Source organism: Ananas comosus, linkage group 1 (genome assembly GCF_001540865.1).
Source record: "Ananas comosus cultivar F153 linkage group 1, ASM154086v1, whole genome shotgun sequence".
Taxonomy (NCBI): domain Eukaryota; kingdom Viridiplantae; phylum Streptophyta; class Magnoliopsida; order Poales; family Bromeliaceae; genus Ananas; species Ananas comosus.
The window spans coordinates 5,754,898-5,781,645 of record NC_033621.1 but is presented as its reverse complement, the minus strand read 5'-3'; the positions used below and the strand labels follow the sequence as shown (position 1 = coordinate 5,781,645).

The following is a 26,748-nucleotide window of genomic DNA, read 5'->3' as shown; positions in this document are numbered from 1 at the left end:
TCCTATTTCTCACTAAAACTCTGCTATTTGCAAAAGTTCAATGCATTACAAAAATTTTAAACTTTAAATCATATTTGCACCAATTAAAACTATATTAAACTATTTAATGAGAATCTAAAATTTTTATTAGAAAAGCTTAAATGTTGCATCATTTGAAGCCATGTTATACAATTTGTGAGTATGTTGCACTCTCTCCTTTTGGTTTATTGCATTTAGTCTTTTTTAAAAAAAGTTTCTATAGAGTAAAATGTATAGAGACCTCCTAAAGTTTTGCTCTTGTGCAAACAGATACTTGAATTTTTAATTTTTGGCAATTAAATTTCTTAAATTTTATTGCATAATTTAATTGACTCCTCTCCTCAACTAAAGTTATAAATTGTCCAACAGTTTTTCTAAAATTTTTATTAGAAAAGCTTATATGTTGCATCATTTGAAACAATGTAACACAATTTGAGCGTTTGTTGCACTCTATTTTTTTGGTTTATTGTATTAATTTTTTTTTAAAAAAAATTCTATAGGGTACAATTAACTTTAGCTCTTGTGCAAATAGATGCATGCTTGAATTTTAATTTTGACAATTATATTTCTTAAATTTTATTAAATAATTTAATTGACTCCGCTCCTTAGTTAAAGTTATAAACTACCCCACACACACACACACACACACACACACACACACACACACACACACACAAAAAAACAAAACATTTTTCCTACTTTAAGATGCCAAAAAAAACAAAAAACAAAAAATGTAAGGTAGATTGACCTTAGTCTTCAATTTTTTATGTTTAATTATTAAATTTGGGAGAGAAAAAATTATTTTTTATACTTTAAAGTTCTACAAAATTATGTATATGACATGTGATGATTGTAAAATTAATAACTATGCTTGAAAAGAGGGGCCGGGTAATCTATTTGATAAAGTTTAGGGACCTGACTATGAAATTTGAAAGTTTAAATGTCTGTTTACAAAGAGTTGTATTTCAAGAGATCTCAAAATATTTTTTCATTTTTATATTCGGTAAGTATTATTATTTCTCAAAAAAAAAATACATGCACATTACAACTTTTCACTTATATATTTTAAAAAATTAATATTTATAGAAGAGAGACAATTTGATCAGATTTCTAAAAAAAGGAAGATTAATTCTATAAAATAAAATAAAATAAAAGCCCAGACTTGAAAAATCGTAAAATCAGTAGATTTTTTTATAGAAAAATAGTGAACCTGGGCCGAGATTTACATTATAATAATAAATACATAACAATTAGGCCTCATTTGGATATCTCTAAAAATATAGCATAGTTTAACTATACTACGCCGGTAGAAAAATAATCCTATGAAACGTTTGGAAACAAAAAAAAAGGAACGTAATTTTTGGAGTATAGTTATACTATACTCCAAAAAATGGAGTAAACTTACAATCCACATTAACCACAGAAAAAAAAATTCCACCATGTTGGGCCTGCAAAGATGTATCAATTTCTAAATTTTAAATTTCAACATAAAGTTTTAAATTTTAAAATTCAATTTTAATTTTGAATTTAAATTTCAAATTTCAAATAAAAAAGTTCAAATATCAAATTTCAAAAAGTTCAAATTTCAAATTTCAAACTTCAAATTTTAAATTTTAAATTTTAAATTTCAAATTTTAAATTTCAAATTTCAAATTTCAAATTTCAACTTTCAAATTTCAACTTTCAAATTTCAAATTTAAATTTCAAAAAGTTCAAATTTCAAATTTCAAATTTCAAATTTCAACTTTAAAATTTCAACTTTCAAATTTCAAATTTCAAAAAGTTCAAATTTCAACTTTCAAATTTCAAATTTCAAAAAGTTCAAATTTCAAATTTCAAATTTCAAAGAGTTCAAATTTCAAATTTCAAATTTCAAAAAGTTCAAATTTCAAATTTCAAATTTCAAATTTCAAATTTCAAATTTCAAATTTCAAATTTTAATTTAATTTTTAATTTTTAATTTTCAATTTTCAAAATTTAAATTTAAACTTAAATTTTAAATTTTAAATTTATAAATATGTAAATTTATAAATTATTAAATTTAAAATTTAAAATTTTAATTATAGATTTTTTAAATTTCAAATTTTAAAGTTTAAATGGTATACTTTAAATTTTAAAATTTAAAGTTTCAAATTTCAAATTTTAAATTTCAAATTCCAAATTTCAAATTTCAAATTTAAAACATAAAATCTAATTTAATTTTTTAATTTTAAATTTTAAATTTTAATTTTATATTTTGAATTTTGAATTTTAATTTTTAAAGTTTTATTTTTAAATTTTGAATTTTGAATTTTGAATTTTGAATTTTGAATTTTAAATTTTGAATTTTGAATTTTAAAATTTTAGAAATTTAATTGTTATAAATACTGTGGAATTGTATGATCTGTATCTAAAGAGCTTAAAAATAAAGCTGTGAAATTTTTTTGTAGTTACAGAATTCTGTATTTCATTTAGACCAAAACCATAGAATAAAAATTTCATGGAATTTTTTAATTATGCATCTAAACAGGGCCTTAAAGTGAAACTGACTATTAATTAACCTTGAAATTCCCATAAAACTTTTGGATAAACTTTTGTGATAAGGGCAGGAGAAGAGTGCCTACACAACACTAATTAATAAGCCACCCATAAAATTCGAGAGGCGAGAAATTGTCTGGAACGTACTCTAGCTTCTCTAAATTTATCCTCCTGCTTCTTCCTCCTCCCATGGCCACCTTCCTCGGCTCTCCCGCTTTCCTCGCCCACCCACTGCCGCCCAAACCCACCCCCCAACTCTCCTGCACCTCCTCCTCCCAGTCTCCTTCTCCGCCGCCTCCACGCAATGATCAGCAACAACAACCCATCCAATCCCAACCTCAATCTTCGTCCCCTTCTTCTTCTTCTTCTTCTTCTTCTACTTCTTCTTTCTCTCCACCACCATCGTCGTCATCGTTGTTGCCGTTGTCATCATCATCATCATCATCATCTTCCTCTTCTTCTTCCTTGAATCCTCAACAGAAAAGGCAGACTGCCGACACCACCGACTGGGTCGCCTCCTCCCTAACCAGACGGTTCGGGCTCGGCGCCCTTCCTCGCTGTCGGCGTCGTCTCCGAGCAGCTCAAGACGCGCTTCGAAGCCTCCCAGCAGCAAACCAACACCAAGTCAGTCACAGTGACTCCGGCCCCATGATCTCTCCCCTTCGCTTCCAAGTTCTGTTATAGATTTCGATTCTTTGGCGTTACTCGGATTAGATAACGGTAGAAAATTTTATCTAGCTAGCTGTGACCAATGCTATACCTAAATTCCAAAATTTAGGTTTAAATATTACGGCCGATTCTAAACAATTAGTTTAAATTATTAATATATACAAAAAAATATATATATAAAGGTGAGAGAAAATTATTGCGACAAAAATGGCCCTTCAACGAAGAGATTTAAAATTTATAATAGTCACTATTAAATATACCGATAGTATTACTCATCTATATATATTCTTGTAAACATAAAATCCAAAATTTATTAAATTCCATCATTGGTTTCTAACCTTTTTACTCTATTTTTTTTTTTCTTTCGGCTATTAATCTTTTAACTTTTACAAGTAAATTTTTAACTTTTTCTTTTAATTAGTTTAGTTTTACCCGTTAATTCAAATACAAGTTATCACGCTGCAGGATTTTAGCGCTAACATGGCAAGCATGTGTCAGGCACTTAAAAAAATTTCTATACAGCCCGGTCCCTGGCCCAAATCTGCTTAGCGAGTTCGGGTTGAAGACGGGTCGAATCGGGTTGTCAAGTAGGCCCAAACCCAACCCGCTGTGGGAAACTCAAGGGTTATGAAACTCATGGGAGTTATGGGTGACTCTTGAGCTTTTGGCATTTATGAGGGCTCATTATGAGGGCTCATTATTGATGTAATAGTGAGTGAGTTAATGTGGCTAGTGGGTGAGTTGAAAAGGCACATTTAGGCCTATAAATAGTGGGGCTGGCTAAGGCCATGACACACAAGAGAGAGTGTGTTAATTTGTATGCTAATTGTAGGTTGTAATTCTCATTTCTAAGTAGTGTAGTACTTAGTTTTTTGAGAGAACCTCTGCCTCTTTCTCTTTGTCATTTCCCTTTGCATACTTAGTCGTAGGACGCGAAGGTCCGGGCTAGCAACAGGGACAAAGGCTTGTCCATCTTCGAGCAGGAAAGGTGGGCGCCGCACGGGCTTTGCGAACGAAAACGCTAAGTCCGTGATGTTAGGGACTTAGAAAAATTTCTATGCAGCCCGGTCCCTGGCCCAAATCTGCTTAGCGAGTTCGGGTTGAAGACGGGTCGAATCGGGTTGTCAAAGAGGCCCAAACCCAACCCGCTGTGGGAAACTCAAGGGTTATGAAACTCATGGGAGTTATGGGTGACTCTTGAGCTTTTGGCATTTATGAGGGCTCATTATGAGGGCTCATTATGTATGTGATAATGGGTGAGTTATGTGTGTGGGTGAGTTGAAAAGGCACCTTTAGGCCTATAAATAGAGGGGTTTGGCTAAGGCCAAAACACACAAGAGAGAGTGTGTGTATGTGTGGGTTGTAATCTCTTTTCTAAGTAGTGTAGTACTTAGTTTTTTGAGTGAACCTCTGCCTCTCTCTCTCTCTCATTCCCTTTGCATATTTAGTCGTAGGACGCGAAGGTCCGGGCTAACAATAGGGACGAAGGCTTGCCCATCTTCGAGCAGGAAGGCGGGCGCCGCACGGGCTTTGCGAACAGAAACGCTAAGGCCGTGACAGTTGGTATCAAAGCCGGTTCGAGAAGGAACCATGTCTTCGTCGGAAGCTGCCATCGTTGATGTTGTGCCTGAGCCCAGGGCAACCAAGCGCGGCAAGAGCAAGGAGTCGCGGACTCTGGCAAGAGAGTCCGTCTTGCTTGAGTGTGTTGCTGTATGCTATTTGTAGGTTGTAATTCTCATTTTTAAGTAGTGTAGCACTTAGTTTTTTGAGAGAACCTCTGCCTCTTTCTCTTTGTCATTTTCCTTTGCATACTTAGTCGTAGGACGCGAAGGTCCGGGCTAGCAATAGGGACAAAGGCTTATCCATCTTCGAGCAGGAAAGATGGGCGCCGCACGGGCTTTGCGAACGAAAACGCTAAGTCGCATGGCACTAATTAACATGATAATTTTTATTAGAAATAACATATATTTACCAATGACGACTTGATTGAATTAATAATTAAAATCATGGATTTGATCGTAAAAATTTTAAAATAAAAAATCATAATAAGAAAGCGGATAAAGATTGGAGCCCATTAAAATTACCTATTTCTTCCTAAAATTTATTAATTATTAAATTACCTTTGTAAAAAAAAAAAGAAAATTTTAACTCTATTCATCAATAAATTTTATGTATTTATTTATTTATTATAATCTTATAACCTGTAGGCTCTTGGATCCTACCCTCGTAAACCCCCAAATTAAGTTTATATATATATATATATATAAACCTATACGAAGCCACAATACTTTTTGCCACGTGGCATGTTATTCTTACTTCTCATAACCAACTTTAAATCAAACCACCTTCTCCTCTTTTCAACTCTCAATTCTTCACCTCCCCTCTCCTCTAATTATATGTAAGTTACAACATTTAATTATATGTAGCTTTAAATCCAACTTTAAATCAAACCACCTTCTTCTTTTCTTAACGCCTAACTCATCTCACCACTACTCTAATTACATGCAATATTTAATTACATGCACCATATTAAGATTCTATTTTATAACTTTAACCACTTTCCTCCTCCATTAATCTCCCACTCCCTCTCTTTTGTAATTCTTTTACATGCACCAGTCCTCTCCTCCATTAATTACATGCACCATATTAAGATTCTATTTTATATCGATAGTACCAAAAGAGAAAAAAAAATTGAGACACTTAATTTTTCTTCAATTTCTCTTATCTCTCTCACTTTTTTTGAAACTTGATAACTTAGCATATGTATTCTAGAATCTGGAACTAAAACTTGTGAGAAATAAAACGGCAATTTTTAGATTCCGAGGAACAAATAACATGCATCGCTGCTGTATATTAATGCAGGGACGTGGAGAAAGAGGAAGAGGTGGTGCTTCCCAACGGCATCAGGTACTACGAGATGAGAGTCGGCGGCGGCGGCACCCCGCAGCAGGGAGACTTGGTTGTAATAGACCTCCAAGGAAGAGTAATCGGAGACAACGGAAGCGGCGGCAGCGGTGTGTTTGTGGACACGTTCGGGGAAGGGAAGAGGCCGCTGGCGCTGGTGATGGGGTCGAGGCCGTACACGAGGGGGATGTGCGAAGGGGTGGAGTACGCGCTGCGGTCGATGAGGGCCGGCGGCAAGCGGCGGGTGATATTGCCACCGGAGCTCGGGTTCGGGGACGACGGCGCCGACTTCGGTTCGGGTGTGCGAGTGCTGCCAGGAGCCACGCTCGAGTTCATCGTGCAGGTTGACAAGGTGTCCATTGCGCCGTCTTGAGGTCCTCCTCAGGTGCCATTAATAAGTACTTGTTAGAATTTAAATCATCCTTTTCTCTCTTTCTTCCGTTCAAAACTATGTAATCTACTGTTTGGATCACTCAAGTGTTTAAACTCGTACAAGAATTTTCACTTCGTTGTGCGAGTAAGCGAAGCTGAGCCCATGTAGGTGCACTTCTCTCTTACTCTCCTGAACTAAGTCTCTTTTGTGCTCCGTGTAGTCCTAAATTTTAGAATAAAAACATGAGAGTTTTAGCTGTACCAAGGGAAGCCTATTACATTTGTGAAAGGTGTTAGTAAAATATATTAGATAATCATAGAGTAGAATAAGAAATATTCTTATTTCTATACTTCAAGAAAATTAGTAGTTCATTAATAAAAATATAATAATTCTTTACAACCTGTCAATACAAGTAGCTTGATAAATTAGTAACAAACTTTCAATTTCGAAATAAATAGTATATACGTTTATATTAATGACTAAAACTAATAAGATTAGAAATAATATCAGTAAGATTAGGTATGATATTCTTAACTTAATGGGTTGACCGAATAGAATAGTATTAGAAAATTTTGCGATTCCAGAATTTGAGATATATCTAATAATTTTCACCTTAGCTTAAATTGTCCGTCTTCTTTGTCAAAACCCCAAAGAGCTCCTCCCCAAAGAGCTCCTCAAGTGCTGCTTCACATACAAACTAAGTCTATGGAATATTGAACTTCGTCATCGAAAGAGGCTTAATAAACAAATCTGTGGGATTCTCTAGAATGCTAATCTTCTTCTTTTCCAATAACGGCTTTTGCAACTATCCACTACAAAAAAATGGCGGTCGCAGAGGCGATTTTTAGTCATCCTAGAGGTGGTTTAAACCGCCTCTACGAACCGTAGAGGTGGTTTTGAAACCGCCTCTAGACCGCCGACATAGACATCGTCTCTATAATATAGAGGCAGTTTTGATCGACCGCCGAGGGGTGCTTAGAGAAGAAGCTTTGGAATTGCACCATTCCATATGTGAAAGTCTTGTAGAGAAACAACGAGGAGCACAAGGCTACCTAGGAGTTGGAGAGCGCAACGCAAGAGCGCTTTCCTCATCATTTTTAGATATAGGATTGAGATATGGATTCTAAGTTTCATGGATGAAACTTCTCTTTTAGATACTGGTAATGAAAATTAAGTACTGATATTCAATAGTAAGATTGGCTGGGAGAGCTCTCAGATTTTGCGAAACTTCTCTTAAATAGCAGTTTTGAAGGTTGAGTACCGGTACTGAAGTTTGTGTACCAATACACAATTGAAAGTTGGCTGAAATATGGTTCAGATTCTGCGAAACTTCTTCTGGGTTACCGATAAAAATGGGATATAACTGTATTAAAATTAGGTTATCAGTAATCAGTTTTGCTAGAACTAAAATTTCATTGGTTACAATTTTTTTGTTTGATGGGCTTTAATGGATTTGTAGTATATCTTGATACCCCTTCATCCCCTCTCTTCTTCTCATTTTCTTTTCTACAGTCTCCTCTCCATCACCATTATCTTCTTCCTTTCTCCTATTCTCAATTTCTCCCAGTCCTTCGAGTCCACACTAAACTCATCGGCTCACCCACTCTCAACATATTACTCAGCACTTTTTGGAGTTTTGGGTCCGAAGACTGTTTTCCTCTTATTCTCTCCAATAAGATCGGCCGAATACTAAAGTCATGAGTCTCATGGGGGCGTCCGGAGTTACAACTTCCAAGTCGAATCACTGTATCTCCATGAGCAACTGTGGCTAAATCATAATCATTGTTGCGAGGTTCTCCACGAATTTTCTACTTAGTACATCGGCCACCACATTGGTTTTTTGGCAACATGGTTATATCATAATCCTTCAACAGTTTAAACCACTTTCGTTGCCTAAAATTCAACTCTTTTTGAGTGAATAAGTATTTCAAACTCTTGTGATTTATATAAACCTCACAACGTTCTCCATACAAGTAGTATCTTCATAGCTTGAGTGTGAAGATCACCGCCAGTAGCTCCAAGTCATAGGTAGGATAATTTGCTAATAATTCTTCAGCTGTCGAGAGACATACGTAAAGATCTGCACCTGCTGCATCAACACGCAGCCAAGATCATGCCACGACGCGTCGCTGTAAACTACAAAGTCCTCTCTCGCAACTAACAAGACAAAAAAGAGAAGCTGTTGTCATGCCCTAGGTTACGATGGCCTTGGGAATGCTAATTGATCCGCCGCATGGGAAGCCCCGTCCATAAGAAGCGTAAAGACCCTATAAAAGCAATTCTAGAGGCTACAACTTACAAATATTCGAGCTAGAATATAAAGTAAGTAGAATGTGCAGCCATGCTATACATACATCACATCCAAGTACGATAGCATCTCCCAGATAATTGTAAATAAAGTACATCATAGTTGGCCAACCCAGTAATGTACAGTATGCTATCTCCAAATGCTAGCCTCTATCGGGTCCTCCACTAGCATGTCCAACACAGAAAGTAGACGCTATCTATCCTACGATACCTTTAACTCGATCAAAAGCAACAACAAATACAAAGGGCTCTGAAAAAGAAAACCACAAGAGGGCATGAGAACTATTATAAAAATAGTCCCAAGTGGGTACTGTCACTGACAACAACAACTTATCCACTAGGTCTACTAGATGCAAGAATAGAGAACTATAACTAAACTATAAAGTAGGATATACAAGTATGAGCTGGAAAGTAAATCTATAGCTATCATACCTCTATACTACAGATGCTGGAATAGAACTCACAAATAGGATGTATGAACTAACACTAGGTTAGTAACAACCATAAGCCAATCTTATTGACTGACTTGAGAGTCCGTTCAAGCCTGCGCCTATCTACTCCCACGGCACCACTCTTGCAGGTAGCCCATTAATATATAGGTCGCCTACCAGGGCTGCTGTAACATTAACGCGAAAGCCTATGTCTATTTTGCATTATTTAGCATGTGAAGATGCTCTGTTGACATAGTTGAGATAATAGTAGTTTTCCTGATATATATATGTTGAGCGGTTATACTATTAGCATATTGAATTATACATGATTGCATGTGTATTTTTCTTATCTGAGATTGGATTGAGATTAGTATGCCATCAGTATATCGAGTTGGTTACAATCATCTTGCATTCTCACTATTAAAAATATCCTTACTTGATTATGCATGAGATAAATAAATTTAGCACATGCCATGGTCAATGTGCGGTGTTTGATAGTGGGCAGTATTTATTGATACACTATTGAATTGTGCTAGAGGGTACCGAGATATTACTAGTGTGGTCTTTTTAATCATTGCAATGATTATAGCCTATAGTTGCCATATTGAGCTTGACAGAGATATGTGATATAATACTCGGTGGGGTCGCGCTCCTTGAGTGCCTTACTAAAGTAGTGGCAACTGATATAGATGAGCTAGATATCTTGCATATTGGCGGACCATTGGATAGAGTGGTAACCGGGCATGAGGTGAGCGTGGGCATGACCAAACTTATTAGTCGGTCGATGTGATTGGGTTATATAGCATTATTTTATCCTATATTTAGTTGGTGCATGTAATATATGATTTACGATTTTCAGGAGTAGTATAGAGGCATGACAGTGGTAATTTATTTTCAGCAGTTATATCTTGTTATTCATACTGTTCAGTTTACTATTGTTGCTTCTAATAGATCTAATGGTGTAGATCATTGTTGTCATCGACTGTACCTACTGAATACTGCTATTCAGTAGTTCTCATGCCCTCTTTTGTTGTTTTTCTTTTCATAACCCTCAGTGCTAGCGACTGATCAAGATAAGGGGATCGTGGTATAGTTAGCGGCTCCTACCCTATTGTGAATGAGTAGAGGACGGCCACCAGTAGATATTTACTTTATATAGCAGCTTGTACACTTATGAATTGGCGAGGTCAATGTAGGTTGTATGTACAACTTATTTTGGAGTTGTTGGGATAATGTATTTACATGTGTGCTATACTTGTTATATTATTCATAGACTGATATTTGTTTAGTTGTGGACTTCTGATGCATATTCTATTTGTACAGGTTGTTTATGAGCGCTTCATACGTGCGGGTTCTGTCCTCGTGCATACGACAGATCTACTGGCGCACCCAAGGGCTTCCGCTGTGGCCCGGGGCATGATAGCTACAACACTTGCCGATGACAGAGCTTGCTTACAGCAATAACTTCTAAGCAACAATTGGGATAGCATCCTATGAAGCGTTGTATGGCAGGAAGTGTTGATCTCCATCGCATTGGAGAGAGGTCGGCGAGATATCTAGCTTTGACCCAGATATAGTACAAGAGGCTGAGGGGAAGGTGCAAATTGGGTGTTAAAAGCTATTGACGGTGCAAAGTCATCAACAGAGCTACTTTAACAAGCACCGACATTAGTTGAAGTTTAGCGTCGATGACCATGTATTCTTGAAGGTCTCTCCAACAAGAGGAGTAAAGTGATTAGATATACAAGGTAAGTTAAGTCCTCACTATATTGGGCAATTTGAGGTGTTGGAGCGAATCGGCACCGTGGCTTATCAGGTTGCATTATCCACGAGTTTAGCAGGAGTACACGACGTATTTCATATGTTGCTACTCCGCAAGTATGTACCCAATTCGACCTATGTGATCAATTATCTACCTTTGGAGTTGCAGGAGGATTCAAGCTACGACAAATATCCCGTTATCATCTTCACTCGACAAGAGAAGGTATTGCGGAGTAAAAAATATAAATAGTTTGTAACCACGCCTAACCCAAAAATATAAAATTAATATATAGTCGGGTTTTAATTACTACTAGTTATAGTGCACGTGCAATGCACGTAATATTTAATTAAATTAAATTTATATTTATATTTTAAATTTAAATAATTATTGATGGTATAAATTTATTTATCAGTTAATTTTTTTCTAAAATTAATTTTTTTAATATGTATCCAAATTTTAAAATTTTAAAGTAATTCTAAATTTTAAATTAATAAATTTATATTTAAATTTATGAATAAAACTCAAATTTTGAAATTCATTTTGAATCCATAATTTGAATATAAATAATTATTAAAGACATTAATTTATTTATCATCCCATCTAATTTTCAAATTTGATATATTTTCAAGTTAATTAATTATTTTTAATTTGAAATACTGTTTACACACCCAAAATATTGAAATTTTAATTAATTTCAAATTTTGAATTAAAATATTAATTCACATTTGAAATTATGAACCAAATTTAAAATTTAAAGTTGATTTTATAAGCTTATTTAAATTATTTTTTTTTCAAATCTAATTTTTTTTAGTTAGCTAATTGAGAGATAGTAGATACAAAATATTTTCAATGTTTGTTGCATAGAGATTTTCGTTTTTTTGATAAGTATGGAATATTATTTTATGGGACGCGCAAATATCTTTCGGTTGACAAAAATTTGGATAAGTATAAATTTTTTTCTATTCTCGCAAATAGAATGCAATATTTTTTCCGACTAAAAAAGGGTATGTCTGTGTCAATAATTATTTTAATAATTATCTCAAATCAATATCAATTTGTGAATCATATTTACTACAAATTTAAAATTTTAAATTGTAAATTTATATGTTATATTTTATTGAAAAAATATCTCATATTTTAAATATTAGTAGGTAAAATTGAGATAATTTTTATATATTCACTTTTAAAAAAATATGATTAAATATTATATATGCGGAAGGTATTATGTGATTGGATATTATATAGGTGGTGGATATTACATGTGAGAATGAAAATATTTAAGAAATGCGAATATTATTTGTGATAAAATATGATATTATGTTGGTGGCGGTTATTAGGAGATATGACACACATATAAAAAGTGAAATTTGATACATACTATCTAAGGGCAATTTAGGTAAAAAAAGTGACAGATACTTAATTCGTCAGTCATTAGATTAGATCGAATGACTAAGAATTAATATATTTTATGATAATTTAAAAATAAAATAAAAATTGTACGGCTGTGATTTATTCTATTAAAGTTGCATGAATTATATTATTAGTATGTAATTGGAATTATATTAATAGGGATCGGCATTTTGGAAAAGATGAAAAAATTTAAAACTCACGCTTTTATAAATAGTATAGATAAGTCCGCCACACCTTTTTTGTTCGGAAATACTACATATCTTCTCATTATTGGGATAGATATAACTATAGGAATAAGTAGGGATATATAATTAATTTTGTGTTTAGGTGAGAATTGTGTTATTACTAAGAATAAAGAAATTGTGTTTGGATGATTAAATTGGAATAATTGGAACAAAGAGGAATTATAATATAAAATATAGGGACTTCACCAATTAATTATAATCATACTATTAGTAAGAGTCCGGCTACTATACTATCGATAGTACCAAGCTTTTGATACTATCAAATTTTCTGCCGTTAGATCTACCCTTTGATCATTTGCACCCGTTAAATTATATTATTCAACTAACCACAAATTCAACCCTTGGAGTCTACTATCATCTTAACCATACATCCATTCATCCTACCGCCAAAAACGTTATAGATCTAAGTGCTTGATACTATTGATAGTATAGTAGCATAATTCCTATTAGTAAATAGTATTTAGTAAGTTTATTTGTATAGTTAGGATATATAAATAGAAGTAATCAATTAATTAGCAATTAAGTTTGCTAATAAATTATTAGATTAATTGGTAATTTACTAAATTAATTGGTAAATTATTACTTAATTTGTTATATACTTGTCTTAGTTCGGTAATTAGTTAATAAGTTAGTTCTCCATTAACAATTTGCAAATATAAATTGACGGAGAAGAATTTTAATTAGTAATTAATTACTTTACTAATTTGTTAATTAGTTCCATTCTTAAAAATAATTAATTAAAGAATTAACTATATGATAATATATAAAATATTAATTAATAAAAAACACAATAACTTGTTTTCTATCTTAAATTACTAAATTAGTTAGTTAGTCATGAAAAATAAATTATATTGATAATTATTTCAATAATTATTTAAGAAGTTAATTATTATTTGAATAAAAGGAGGGATAAAGAGCTTGAATAACTATTCCATAGGGAGACGAGATAGTAATTCACCTTAAGGTTTATTTCAGAATAACCCATTGAGAGAGGAATAACTATTCGTGCTGTCTTATGGTAGAATTAGGAAGATAAAGACTGTTATTTTATCCCTAAACCAATGGGATTGGGGGAGGATTTAAACCCTTTAAAGTGGAGTTTGGTTCGGGATCTCACTTGGGAATAAGCCGTTGTTGCCCCCTTCGTTTCCAAATGCTGTGTTTGATACCTGAGAACAGTAATTCTTGGGTTCCTAGAATAAGTTGGTATTAATTTTAATTATGGTATTAAATCATTAAATAATCTAATTAATATATTTAAATCATTATTCACTATCTAATTAATTATAATTAATTAATTAATTAATTACCGGTAGGCCATTGGCCTGATCTTTTCCAGGATATCGAAGGGCCCGAAGTAGCAAGACGAGAGTTTGAGGTTCCTTCGCACTGCCACAGTGTGTTGACGGTACGGTTGTAGCTTCAGGTAAACCAAATCGCCTACCTTAAACTCTCGATCCACCCTGCGGTGGCCAGCAAACTGCTTCATTCTATTCTGAGCCTTCAGGAGGTTGTCCCTTAACTTTTTTGTCATTGCTTCATTATGTTATGAGCCTTGAGGAGGTTATCCCTTATCTCTTTTGTCATTGCTTCCCCCTTTCCCTAGCCTAATCTGCTGCCTCACTCACGAAGTTCTGCTCAAGACTGACCATCATGTAGCTCGATGGCGGTTTCACATACAAGGCCTGATAGGGAGTCATCCCAAGTGGGATGTGGTGGTTCGAGTTGTACCACCATTCTACATGTGTGATCCATTTATGCCATCCCTTCGAGTGTTGGAAACACATACACCGTAGATAGGTCCCTACACAACGATTAAGCCTTTCTATTTGCCTGTCTGTCTGGGGGGTGATAGGTAGAACTCATGTGTAGCTTAGTCCCCAATGTCTTGAACAATTCTTACCACATCTCACTTGTAAAGATCCTATCCCTATCAGAAACGATCTTTTCCGGTAACCCGTGTAGTCTGTACACTATGCCGAAAAATGCTTTGGCCACTTCCGAAGCGATATAAGGGTGAGTGAGAGGTATAAAATGCACATACTTCGTGAATCGATCAATTACCACCATTATAGAATCCTTCCCTTCCGATCTTGGTAGTCCTTCTATGAAGTCTAAACTCACTTCGCTCCAAGCCTGTTGAGGAACTGGTAGCGATTGTAACAGCCTGTTGAGGAACTGGTAGCAGTTGTAACACCCTAGCATAGGGTTGATTGTCGCATTTGTTCTGTATGCACACTATATAGTCCTTCACCATTTTCTCTACATCAATCTTGAGCCCTGGCCAGTGAAACACCTACTTGATCCTTCTATATGTATGTTGTTGTCCGGAGTGACCTCCTAAAGATGAGTCATGCATTTCTTGGAGTGGCTTCTGTTCTAATCTCTCCTTTTGACTCGACAGACAGCCTTCTTTTATATCGTAGTAACTCCTGTGTATAGGAGTAAGCTCTTTGGCGGTCTGGTTATATTGTCAATTGAGCTATTAATCTCTAACATTCTTCATCTTCGCAATAACTGTTGGTTACCTCCACTATCCAAGCTGGAATGGACGCTGAGATGGCTTGAGTGCTACTCCCCTCTATTCCTCTTGAAAGAATGGCTAAAGTGCATACCCTCTTGAGTTGTATTAAGGAATATATATAGTACAAGAGATTGTCTTACTATAGTAACAATGACTACTATAGTAAGAGTATAACTAGGATTACATGTTATATAATCCTACTCTATAGAAGGCAATGATACTACTCTATATAAGGCAATAAAACACAATATCCTAATATATCGTAAAATCCTAATATAGATAAAATATATCGTAACACCTCTGCGTGATAAGGCATTCGCCACTCTATTTTCTCTTCCTTTCTTGTACTGTATTACATAGTTAAGTCCCATCAGCTTCAACATCCTTTTCTGCTGGGTAGCCATGTTGATCCTTTCCTCCATTAAGTGTTTTAGGCTTTCATGATCTATTCTGATGGTAAACTGCTTCACACTTAAATAGTGTCTTCGCTACTTAGACACTGCCATTAGTATGGCGAGAAATTCCTTCTCATATGCAAATAGTCTGAAATTCTTCTTGCTAATGGCCTTATTCAGGTAAGCCAATGGTCTCCCTTCTTGTGTCAATACGGCCCCTATTCCTTGATCGCAAGTGTTTGCCTCTACTACAAAAGGTTTAGACTAGTCTGACATAGCGAGCACTGGGGCTTTCATTATTAGCTTCTTCAGCCTGTCAGAAGCTTCCTGCACCTCGGTTGTCTTGTGAGGGCCGAAATTTTTTCCTATATAAATTTGACATCTCTTTAAATGTTATCGTGTGTATTTTAATTTTAAATTTTCCTATCAATTTTCAACGAATAATGATTTAAAATAAAAATTTTACAAGATTATTACTTTTCACTTAAAATGAATAGTAACTTGTGTTTTCTTTTGAGGCATTGCGTAGAGGATGGCTTCGGATATGAATTGGACTCTATTTCGGATGATCCAATAGGTCGTTTTCGATGGTCTAGCTATTTCGGAGGTGATGGCAATGCCCAATTTCATGTTCGATGCACGATTTTCAAGAAAATCTACTTTTATCGCACATTGGCCTTTTTCTACTTGAGGTTTTTTTGATTTTTAAAATTCTTCGGTGCTCCGTTTTGCTTGAAAATTCATGGGTTGGTGCCACTGGGCTTTTTATTCACGGTGGTGAGTTTTTTGTATGAAACTCTAAGGTTGGAGGGCTAAATTGCTATTTTTGCAATTTGTGAAATTGAGCACCTTGCACAGCGACTATCATTTTTTGTGAAAATTTTCATAATTTTGGCGGGCGGATGGTTCAAAGCGAAAGTGGACTCAAAGGCGATCGCGTTGAATCGAGTTTCGTAGAATTTGGAATTTTTTGTGCAATTCGGCAATAAGATGGAATCGAGAGAGAAAGGTTGACGAGATGGCATTTTCGTAAAAAGGCGTGAAATGTAAGGTGTTAATCACGTGGGAGTCCTTGAGGTGGGGTCTAGATGCAATTGTGGCATGTTGACTAGGGACAGAGGGGAGAGATTGAGCTTTAAGGGCCTATTTGCATCACACATTATATATATATATATATATATATATATATATATATATATATATATATATATATATATTCAAATAACTATTCCAATATAATATTCGTGTATATACATATATACATATATAGGTTATAGGCTATTGTTTTAAGGTTGAGGAAACCCTAGATTGTGAAACCTCTGCACCTTGGCGCAACCCGCCCTCTTCCCGCACGGCGACCAACCTTCCCCAGTCGCCGGGTTTTGGCACTCTCCACTCGCACTCACTCACTCACTATATATATACTATATATATATTACTATAGAAGGAGAGAGAGAGAGAGAGAGAGAGAGAGAGAGAGAGAAGTCCGTCATATGGTGCCTTGTAACAGTACCACGGCAGTGTGTGGGTGGTTATAGGTTCCATGACTCGTACTGGTGTTGCGAGTGGGTCATTTTTAGGGTGCGGTGAGGATTATACTATGCAACCACCATCCCACTCACCCTAGGGGGCCCACTTCCTACGCACATCCTTATCCAACGGCCAAAACTTTACAGAACCAATACTTAGGTACTTTTAAAGCATAGGAGCTCAATGTCTATTTTTTTTTAAATTTATTATATATATAATATATATATACTATCATATATATATATATATATATCCCTCCCTTTCTCTCTCTCTCTTTCTCTCTCTCTCTCTCTAGTTGGGCACGGCCGCTGCCGCTGTCGCCCGGAATGCTCTTAGGTGGCTCAGGCGACCCTCCCTAGCACCGCCATGGCCGCCCCTACCCTCCTCGATGCTCGGAGCCACACAGGCTTCACTAGAGGTGAGGCTCGGCCGCACCTTATAGATCCGGGCTGCCACCGCACCCCCGCCAGCTGCATCCCAGAGTCCCCACCTATCTAGGCTTTTCCCTTATAGCTAGCATCGGCCATCCCCAAGTTGTTTGGAGCTCGAAAAGGGAGGTGCTACAAAGCTACTCTAGAGTTGGCTTGGGCTGCGGGATCCTTTTGGCTGAAATCGCAGATCTCGCAGATCTGGACACCTGTGACTTCATCGTTAGGGAGCACGGTCATCAGGAAGGCGTGTACATCATCATGCTCACCTCGGTTTCTGTTGGGGGGCCTTTGGTTGCTGAAATTGAGACGTCGCTCCCTGGAGGATTCATGACTCAGCGGACAACTTGCCCCAGTGCACTCCTCGGTGCTCGAATTTGCTCCGGACAACGAGCACGGTGTACGGCACATTGAGATCTTGTGGACTATACCTTCATTTGGATTTCCAAGTCACGGAATCGGCAGTATGGCTCTAATCATTTCGTATACATGTTTTTTTTTATCGTGCGTTGGGTGTTCAGTGGAATGCCGCAACGACATTTTTTTGCATCTTGGCTATTCCAGACAGCAAGGGCCTGGCTTTAGAGTGTCTGAACTTGTTGTTCGAAGCCCGATGACCTCTTGGTTCAAATCTCGTGGCAATTGGCACGCGGAACGACGTCTTCTTACACTAGTACCATGCATCTTGGGCTCCGGTGTTAGGAGCAGGTGTTCGCTGCTAGTTGCAGCAATAGAATAGCATGGTTGTCTTGTTGGCAAGTCGCTAGTGCGAAATACGGACCAGCGAATGACCCTAGGTGGCTTCCAGAGCCGAAAACAGCAATTTTCGGGAGCTCGGCATGGTGAATTTTGAAAATTTCGCACCCTGATCGCGCCACTCAGCGTGCGGCTATCCCAACACCCAGAAGTGAGTGTTTTGGGACAGCGAGAGTGGTCGTTTGACCCACGGAGTGTTTTGAAACACTTTAGGGCTAATCCGGACCCCAAAACGCGAAATCGGGTGGTTTCAGGCACGATTTCATGTCGCGCGAGTCGCTACTGTTCGCAGCAAGGTAGAAGCTTTATTTATCTAATTGTAAATTGAAGTCTAACACTCATGTTCGCAGCATGATGGCTGCGGGTGGTCCTGGTGCGAAAATGGGCATCTCGGGAGCCAAACCGGTGATTTCCAGGCAATTTTTCGTTTCGGCGCACTATTCGTGCGGCTGTCCCAATAACATTAAATTGATGTGTTGGGACAGCGGGAGAGGTAGGCCTTGTGTGAGACTTATTTTGGATTGTCCCACGGGTTGGGGTGACATTCCAATGAGTCGGTGCAACAATCGAACGATCTTTTGGTGACCGTTGAACGGGATTCGAAAACTCGATTGTTCACCTGTTTGAATTCATATGGAATCATAGGCTTTTATAATTGGTGGTTTTGAGCTAAATAAGATTTTGGATTTTGGATGGAACTTTGCATAGGTTCGGACTGTGGCAGGAGACATCGATGGGTGTTGCGACCCGATTTCATTTTTCGGTAGAGGAAGGTACTTCGATCAGAAGTCGGTAAAGTGGTGCCTGCTCGGTGATTTCTATCCTTATTATTTACTTCCATTTGTTTGATGTGGTTGAGCTTTCATACACTATTTGATTTCGTAGTTAGTCGCTCTACACTTATTTCTATTTCATATGGTCATGATCGAGTAGTAGAGCGGTGCTCCTATTGATTGAGTCATCCATAGTATATTCCTAGTAGCTGACCTGAACATTAGTTGACTTTATAGTCGGTGACACTCATAGTATATTTGACATTAGTTGACTTTATAGTAGATGGCACTCGTGGTAGATTTGACATTAGTTGACTTTAAAGTCGGTGACACTCGTAGTCATCTGCTTTGTGTTTTGACATTAGTTGACCTTATAGTCGGTGAAACCTCTGTTTGGCATGATTATTGTAGATGATACGACACTAACTGACCTTGTGGTCGGTGACACTCATATTCGTACATAACATAATTTAACATTAGTTGATCTTGTGGTCAGTGATATCTTTAGTGATCTATTGCATGGTGACTTGGTTATATAGACTTCATAAGTCAGGGACATTGTGACATTTTCTTCGGGATTAGTGGACTTGACTGGGTCAGATATTTGTGGATTACTCTTTCGGCTAGTTGCCGTTGTGGGCCATTGAGCATATTACATCGATTATCACAGCTAGTGAGCATTTTCACGTACACCAGCAGTCTGATCCACCGCAAAAGGATATTTTTTTTTTCGAAAAATGGTCGTACTTCCGACCCATAAGCCCTACAAGGTGCCTGGTAAGGTTATATGCCTGGTAAGATTATATGCCAGGTAGGCGAGCAAAATGTGGTTTAGCCTGAGGTCTTTCGACCAATATGACAGTGGTTTTGATTATTGGTTTCATCCACCCAATTGCATTGGTACATTCTATGGTTGGTTACAGTAGCAAATAATTTTATACTGATTGAAAGTTATAGTTCCTTCCTCGCCATTATTGTTACTATTTCAGTGTACCTGTTGATTATGCCTAGATGTTATTTTCTACTCAGTAGCGGTATTTTCGCATTTATCATCTATTACTATCTCTTTGCCACTGACCTTATGATATCTGTTCATTGTTGGGTTATCTCTTCCTGTGCTGGTGAGTACAGCTCGCCTTCATCGGCTTACGGTACCCACTGGAAGCGGAGACATATTTATATGTTTTCACCCCCCCACCATCATATCGGCCGCTCTTTTGAGTTTCCTTCTCGTACGAGTTCCTCCCATTATATTGCGTCAAAGCCTAGAGGACAATAATTACGTGTCCTCTCTCTCTCTCTCTCTTGTTCTCTTCCAATCCATTCTTCATCTTTGAAGCAGTCCACCCTAACAAACAAACAAACAACTACTACACAAATAATGAGTTGTGGCTAGATTTTCACCATGGAAAAACCAACAAGAAGCGCGATAAATTCTTCCCAAGCCTTGCAATATCAAGTGTTGATTATAAGTCTTAAAATTCTCCAATCTTGTGAAGTTCTCAGAAGAGGAGATAGCTTACTAGTCAGTAAAGTACACGGTACACCATTATTTCTCAATGATTTACAAGAGAAACTTGCATAAAGGCAAAAATAAATAATAAATGCATGAAAGATGATAAAAAGAGAGGAACTATCCATATTCACCGGGGAATTATCTTGGCTAGTAAATCAGATGTTCCAAGAATGTTAAGATAGAACTAAGTGCAGAAGAATACCATTGAAAATACCAAGCCAAGAATCAAACCTTCACAAGGAAAACCTACACAATAGTCAAAACTAGTGAAAATGCATGAAAGACAAGAAAATCTATAAACATTCTGAGCTACAATGTTGGAGCAACAACAAGCCAAATGAGTAAATTAGAAAAAGAAAATCTAAAGACAGCATCTATTAGTAAAACTGAAAAGAACGCAGGACCAGCAATTGTTAGACCTATTTCATAAGAGAATCATTTACTAGTTCATAAACTTAATCCAATACAAATCACACATCAGAGGGAAGGTTGTATTATCTGATCAAAAGTATAGAAAAGTTACCTCAGAACTGCCACTGGAGATACCTTCTTTCCCACAAAAGGAAATTCACATGAAGAAGCTAATGCAACTACGAAAGTCACACTGACCCAAACGGGCAAATTATCGCCCCTGTGCACAACCAATATACTTTTCCTCAATGTGCAAAAACAGTATCATTTCGCCTCGGAGGCCTATCAGGAATTGTCCCCGGTTTAAACTTTGATGCTTCATGTCTAGCAAGCTCGGGAGGCACCGGACTGTTGCTCTGTACAAGCATCTGTTTCAGATCATAGAAGACTTCTGTGTCGTGCAGCGTCAAAAATGTAGTCGCCACTCCCGTCTTCCCGGCACGTCCCGTCCGTCCAATGCGATGCGTGTACATATCGATCGAGTTCGGCATCTCATAATTAATAACATGGGCGACATCTGGAATATCAATTCCACGCCCTGCGACATCAGTCGCGACAAGAACATTGAACCGCTTGTTCCTGAACCCCTCAAGGCTGATCTCACGCTGCTCCTGCGACTTCCCTCCGTGAAGGGTGGTCACCCTATAACCCAATCTGTCCAAGTCCTTGGCTCGAGCATCTGCTGACTTCTTTGTGTTGCAGAAGACAATGGCGGTCTTGTCACCAAGGTCGTTGAGTATCTTCTGAAGCCTGGGCATCTTCTCCGACTCCTTCAACATGATAACATGCTGAGTGATAAGGTCGGTCGCCTTTCCAGCAGTGCCGATAGTCACGACTACCGGGTTCCTCAAGTACTTCCTAGCAAGTCTCTCAACAGCAGGAGGCATGGTAGCACTAAACATGTAAGTGGTCCTATAAATCTTCTTCTCATCGAGCTCCTCGTCCTCATTCTCTGGCTTCAGATTGCTCGAAGGCATCGCATCCAAGACCCCAACAACTTGTGGCTCGAAACCCATATCAATCATTCGGTCGGCTTCATCAAGAACTACGTAATTGCACTGGTTAAGAACAGCATACCTTCGCTCTAAGCAGTCCAGGAGCCGCCCAGGAGTGGCGATTACGACCTCGCACCCCTGCCTCAGCTTGAAACCCTGCTCCTCAATGGACTGGCCGCCGACTATAGAGACCACCTTAATGCCCAAGAAATGGGCAAACTTTACAGTCTCATCCTCAATCTGCTGTGCCAGCTCACGGGTCGGAGCCATGACAACAGCATAGGGCCCCTCGGCCTCGTTCTCTTCGCTCATAGGGGGGAGCCTCGTGATGTACATCAACATGGGGAGGACGAAAGCAGCAGTTTTGCCGGACCCGGTTTCCGCAATCCCGATCACATCTCGCTGCTGCAGGCCAAGCGGGATAGCAGCCATCTGAATAGGGGAAGGCGACTTGTACCCAGCCTTCTCCACAGCTTTGAGGAGCTCGCCGCTGAGCTTGCTCTCGGCCCAATTACGCATCGGCCGCGGGATGCGCGAGCCCTTGTAGGAGATGTTAAAGTCCTCCCTGAAGATGCGCCAGTCGCGCTCCGTCATCTCCTCGAGCCTCTTCTCGGACCAGTGGCGGTCGACCCGCATGTCGAAGGCGTCGTAGAGCTCGGCGGCGGCCTCCTTCCTGCGCTGCGCGGCAGCCTCCTCGGGCGTCTCCTTCTCGACGCCCTCCTTGCGGCGAATCTCCTCGCGGGTCTCCTTCTCGTGGCGGGCGGCCTGCTTCTTCTGCTCGCGGCGGTCAATGCCGGCGAGGAAGCCGCGGCCGAAGAGGAGGCGGGCCTCGTGGGGATTCTGGTAGAGGGCGTTCATGTCGCGCGAGGTGTCCTCGGTGTTCTCCCAGTCGAAGGAGAAGCGGAACTTCTCGCTCGGCTTGATCACGCGTTTCTTGGGCTTCTTGGACCCCAGATACTGCTCCTTGATGGCCTCTAGCTCCTTCTCGTGCTCCCTCTCCACCTGCTTCTCCAGGCGGGAGCGCTCACGGCTGCGGGCGTCGTCTTCGCGGTCTCGCCTGCGCTCCCGATCCCGGTCGCGCTCTCGATCCCGATCGCGATCGCGATCCCGATCCCGATCCCGGTCTCGATCTCGGTCTCGATCTCTGTCCCGGTCCCTGTCCCTGTCGCGATCGCGATCGCGATCTTTATCCTTCTCGCGGTCGCGGTGGGAAGAGGGGGGATCGTCGGAGGATGAAGGGGGTTTGGGATCAGCGCCGGACTGGGGTTGGGGAGGAAGGAGGGCGAGGGCGGCGCGGCGCTGCTCGGCGACCTCGTCCTGGCGGCGCTGGAGTGCGAGGCGCGCGCGCTCGTCTTTGGAGAGGAAGACTGGCTTCGCGTCGCCGGCGCCTGGCGCCTTCCGCTCCCGATCGTCTACCGAACGCTTCATATTTCGCCCTCGATCTTTTCTTTCTCGCCCTTCCGCAAACGGAGGGAAGGAAGATGGGATGGAAGAAGGATTATCGCTTGGTTGACTGCAGGAAGGGAAAGAAGAGAAGATTCCAGAGAAGGGCAGGAGGGGTTCGGGGGAGAGATGGGATTTGTGTGAACCCTAGAGAGTGCAGGGTGTATGATTTGATTTGGGCTCGTATGCTTTCGATCCGACGGTGATTACCGTTCGTCCAAATGAACCGCCATAGACTACTGGCTAACAGGCAGAGAAGGGCAACACGGAGTGGGTTTAGTGGAGGCCCCGGAGGACCGCACCCTATTCGATCACAACGGGAGCGGTTCGAGGCTTAAAAATCACTGAAGAAAATTTTATTTAAAAGTAATTTATAATTATGTTGTGTGGATATTACTATTTTAGAAAATTTATTCTATTTAGTAGGTGGATTAATAAAATATTTAAAAAATTTATGGATATTACGTTGTAAAAGAATTGGCGGGTACGCATGAGAAGAAAATTATTTATTTTTATTTGAAAATAAATTATTACTTAATTAATTATTTGAAATTATTAATTAATTATTTGAAATTATTGGTTGAAAATTAGTGGACATAAAAATATTGGTAAGAAAGGATAGAGACATTTTTTCTAACGTGACTTTCTATATGATTTCCACGTATCATCGTATCTATTCTCTTTACTATATTATTAAATTCAAATGGTATGCGGATTAATGAGATATTTGAGAAATTCACGGATATTACGTTGCGAAAAAATTGGCGGGTATTACGCGTGAGAAGAAAAATATTTGAGAAACGCGTAGATAGAAAATATGACACCTATAATTATGTTGATGAGATATTTGAAAAATTCACGGATATTACGTGGCGAAAGAATTGGCGAGTGTAGATATTACGCGTGAGAAGAAAAATATTTATCTTTATTTGGAAATAAATTACTACTTAGTTAATTATTTGAAATGATTGGTTGAAAATTTCTTGACAAAAAAATATTAGTAAAAGAGGATAAAGACAATTTTGGAAAGAAAAAATTTAAAACTCACGCTTTCATAAAAAACTAGTCATATGCACGTGCAATGCACGTGAAACTTATTTAAAAATATCAAATAATTCTTTTCTAAAATATATATTCATCTAAAATTATTAATGAAATTGAAATATAGACTAACTGTACTACTATTCTCCAATTATTACTGTTCAAATTAATTGGACTTAATTTGGACAAAAATTTTAATATTTTTTACACCCTCAAAATATATATATATATATACAAATTGATTTGAAAAAGATCGTAAAAATATTAATACAATTTTAGAAGAATTTTGAATCCTATCGCTCATATTTTGAAAAGTTTTTGCATGTTTTATACACTATATATACTTTATATTTGATAAACGTATACGTAAAAATAAAAAAATATTCAAAAATATGCTAAATATTACATAGAATGACACCATTAAAAAAAATAAAATTTTCAGGTGAGATCAAAATACTCTATTATGAGAAGTGTGGACAAGGTGATACATGGTTGGGTGACAATAACAATAAGCTACGATGTACTGAGTTAGCGATGTGGACATATGAAAATATATTGAGAAAATATAGGTAAATAAAAAAAGGATGTTACTAAAAATATGTTTCAAAAAAATTATTCTGTATGTGAATAAATATTTATGATGAATATAAAAATTGGATAGATGTAGATATTATATGCAAAGGATATGTAGGTATTATATGCGAAAAATTTAAAATCACGCTTTGATAAGTATATAGAATTCTTTTACTATATTATTAAAAATTACCTACAATGAAGGAAATTTTATTTCAAAGTCACCTATAATTATGTTGAGATATTTGAAAAATTTGCGGATATTACGTTGCGAAAGAATTGGCCGGTGCGGATATTACGCATGAGAAAAAAAATATTTATCTTTATTTGGGTATAAATTATTACTTAGTTAATTATTTGAAATGATTGGTTGAAAATTTCTGAACATAAAAATATTAGTAAAAAAGGATAGAGGCATTTTTGTAAATGTAAATTGTTTTGCACACCAATTCATANATATGTAAATGTAAATTGTTTTGCACACCAATTCATAGATAATAGAGCAGGGTTGAATTTTGCATTTTACTTGAGTATTTATTTTAGTCCAAAATTTTTTTTCTCTAACTTGTGTACTTTAATATGTACTATAATTAAGATTGATAGTATATTTTTTATTTGTTAAAAAAATAAAATATTAATTAGAATATTTTTTTATCATCACGTAATAACTTTTATTATTTTATATTATTATATTAGCCGTGCATCGCACGGGTGAAAAGCTTGTTTTGATAAAAACTCATCTTTTAATTAAACTAAAATTATATATATAGAACCAGAAATACTATCAATAGCACCAAGTTATATATATATATATATATTACTATATTTTTGATAAAAAGTAAAGGTTTATAACTAAACGGAAAAAAATAGTTTTTAGTGAAAAAAAAAAGGGAAAAACTTTAAAAACCCTCCCTGTGATTTCACACTTTTTTACTTTAGTACCCTGTGGCTTAAAGTGTATCAAGTTAGTGCCCTATGGTTTCGCACTTTCTCACTTTAGTGCCCTGTGGTTTAAAATGTATCAAGTTAGTATTCTGTGGTTTTATTTTTGTATCAAGTTAGTACCCTGTGATTTTATTTTTGTATCAAGTTAGTACCCTGTGGTTTTATTTTTCTCTTCATAAAATATTAAACCACAGGGTACTAAAGTGAGAAAGTGCGAAACCACAGGGTACTAACTTGATACACTTTAAACCATAGGTACTAAAGTGAGAAAGAGTGAAACCATAAGGGGAGTATTTGAAGTTTTTCTAAAAAAAAAATGTTAAGCTCGTTAGTGTTTGGTTGTAGGAAAAAAATTTTAATTTTTCTGCTACATTTTGTTTGATTGAAAAAAAATAATTATCATACTATATATATTTGTTGCGCCAAACAAATCTCGCCACATGGTAAACCGCGATCACCGCAAATATGGTCTTTGAAGCCAGGGACGAGTAACATATGGTGCGCTAGGAACAAAGAAGGATTCGCTTAAAATCGTAAAGTAGTTAATGCTTATGCGGTTAGGATCGACTAGTAGTGTCTGACGAAATCAAGGATGTGGCCGATCATGGGAATAACTGAATAACAACAAGCGGATTATAAATAGATAAGATATGCCTGATAGAGTGGTCATTTTTTTCTATGAATGAGATGACCAATTTCTATTTTTTCTCTGCATTTTTTCTTACTTTCTAGGAGTAGTCTACCTGTAATTCTTTTACTTTTCCTGCATTTACTGCATTCTC

General features: G+C 37.4%; 1 protein-coding gene and 1 pseudogene across 1 annotated transcript; one reads left to right on the top strand and one right to left on the bottom strand.

Moving 5' to 3' along the window:
* Window positions 2,629-6,745, top strand: LOC109704611 (annotated as a pseudogene).
* LOC109712624 (DEAD-box ATP-dependent RNA helicase 21) lies at window positions 20,477-23,610 on the bottom strand. Its single transcript, XM_020236302.1, has 2 exons — window positions 21,082-23,610; window positions 20,477-20,804 (listed from the first exon to the last, which is right to left on the bottom strand). The coding sequence occupies exon 1, from the start codon at window positions 23,390-23,392 to the stop codon at window positions 21,215-21,217; it is 2,178 nt and encodes a 725-aa protein (XP_020091891.1). The 5' UTR covers window positions 23,393-23,610; the 3' UTR covers window positions 20,477-20,804; window positions 21,082-21,214.

Excerpts from the sequence above, each read along its gene's own strand:
- LOC109712624 (XM_020236302.1), bottom strand. The coding sequence starts at position 23,392 with ATGAAGCGTTCGGTAGACGATCGGGAGCGGAAGGCGCCAGGCGCCGGC.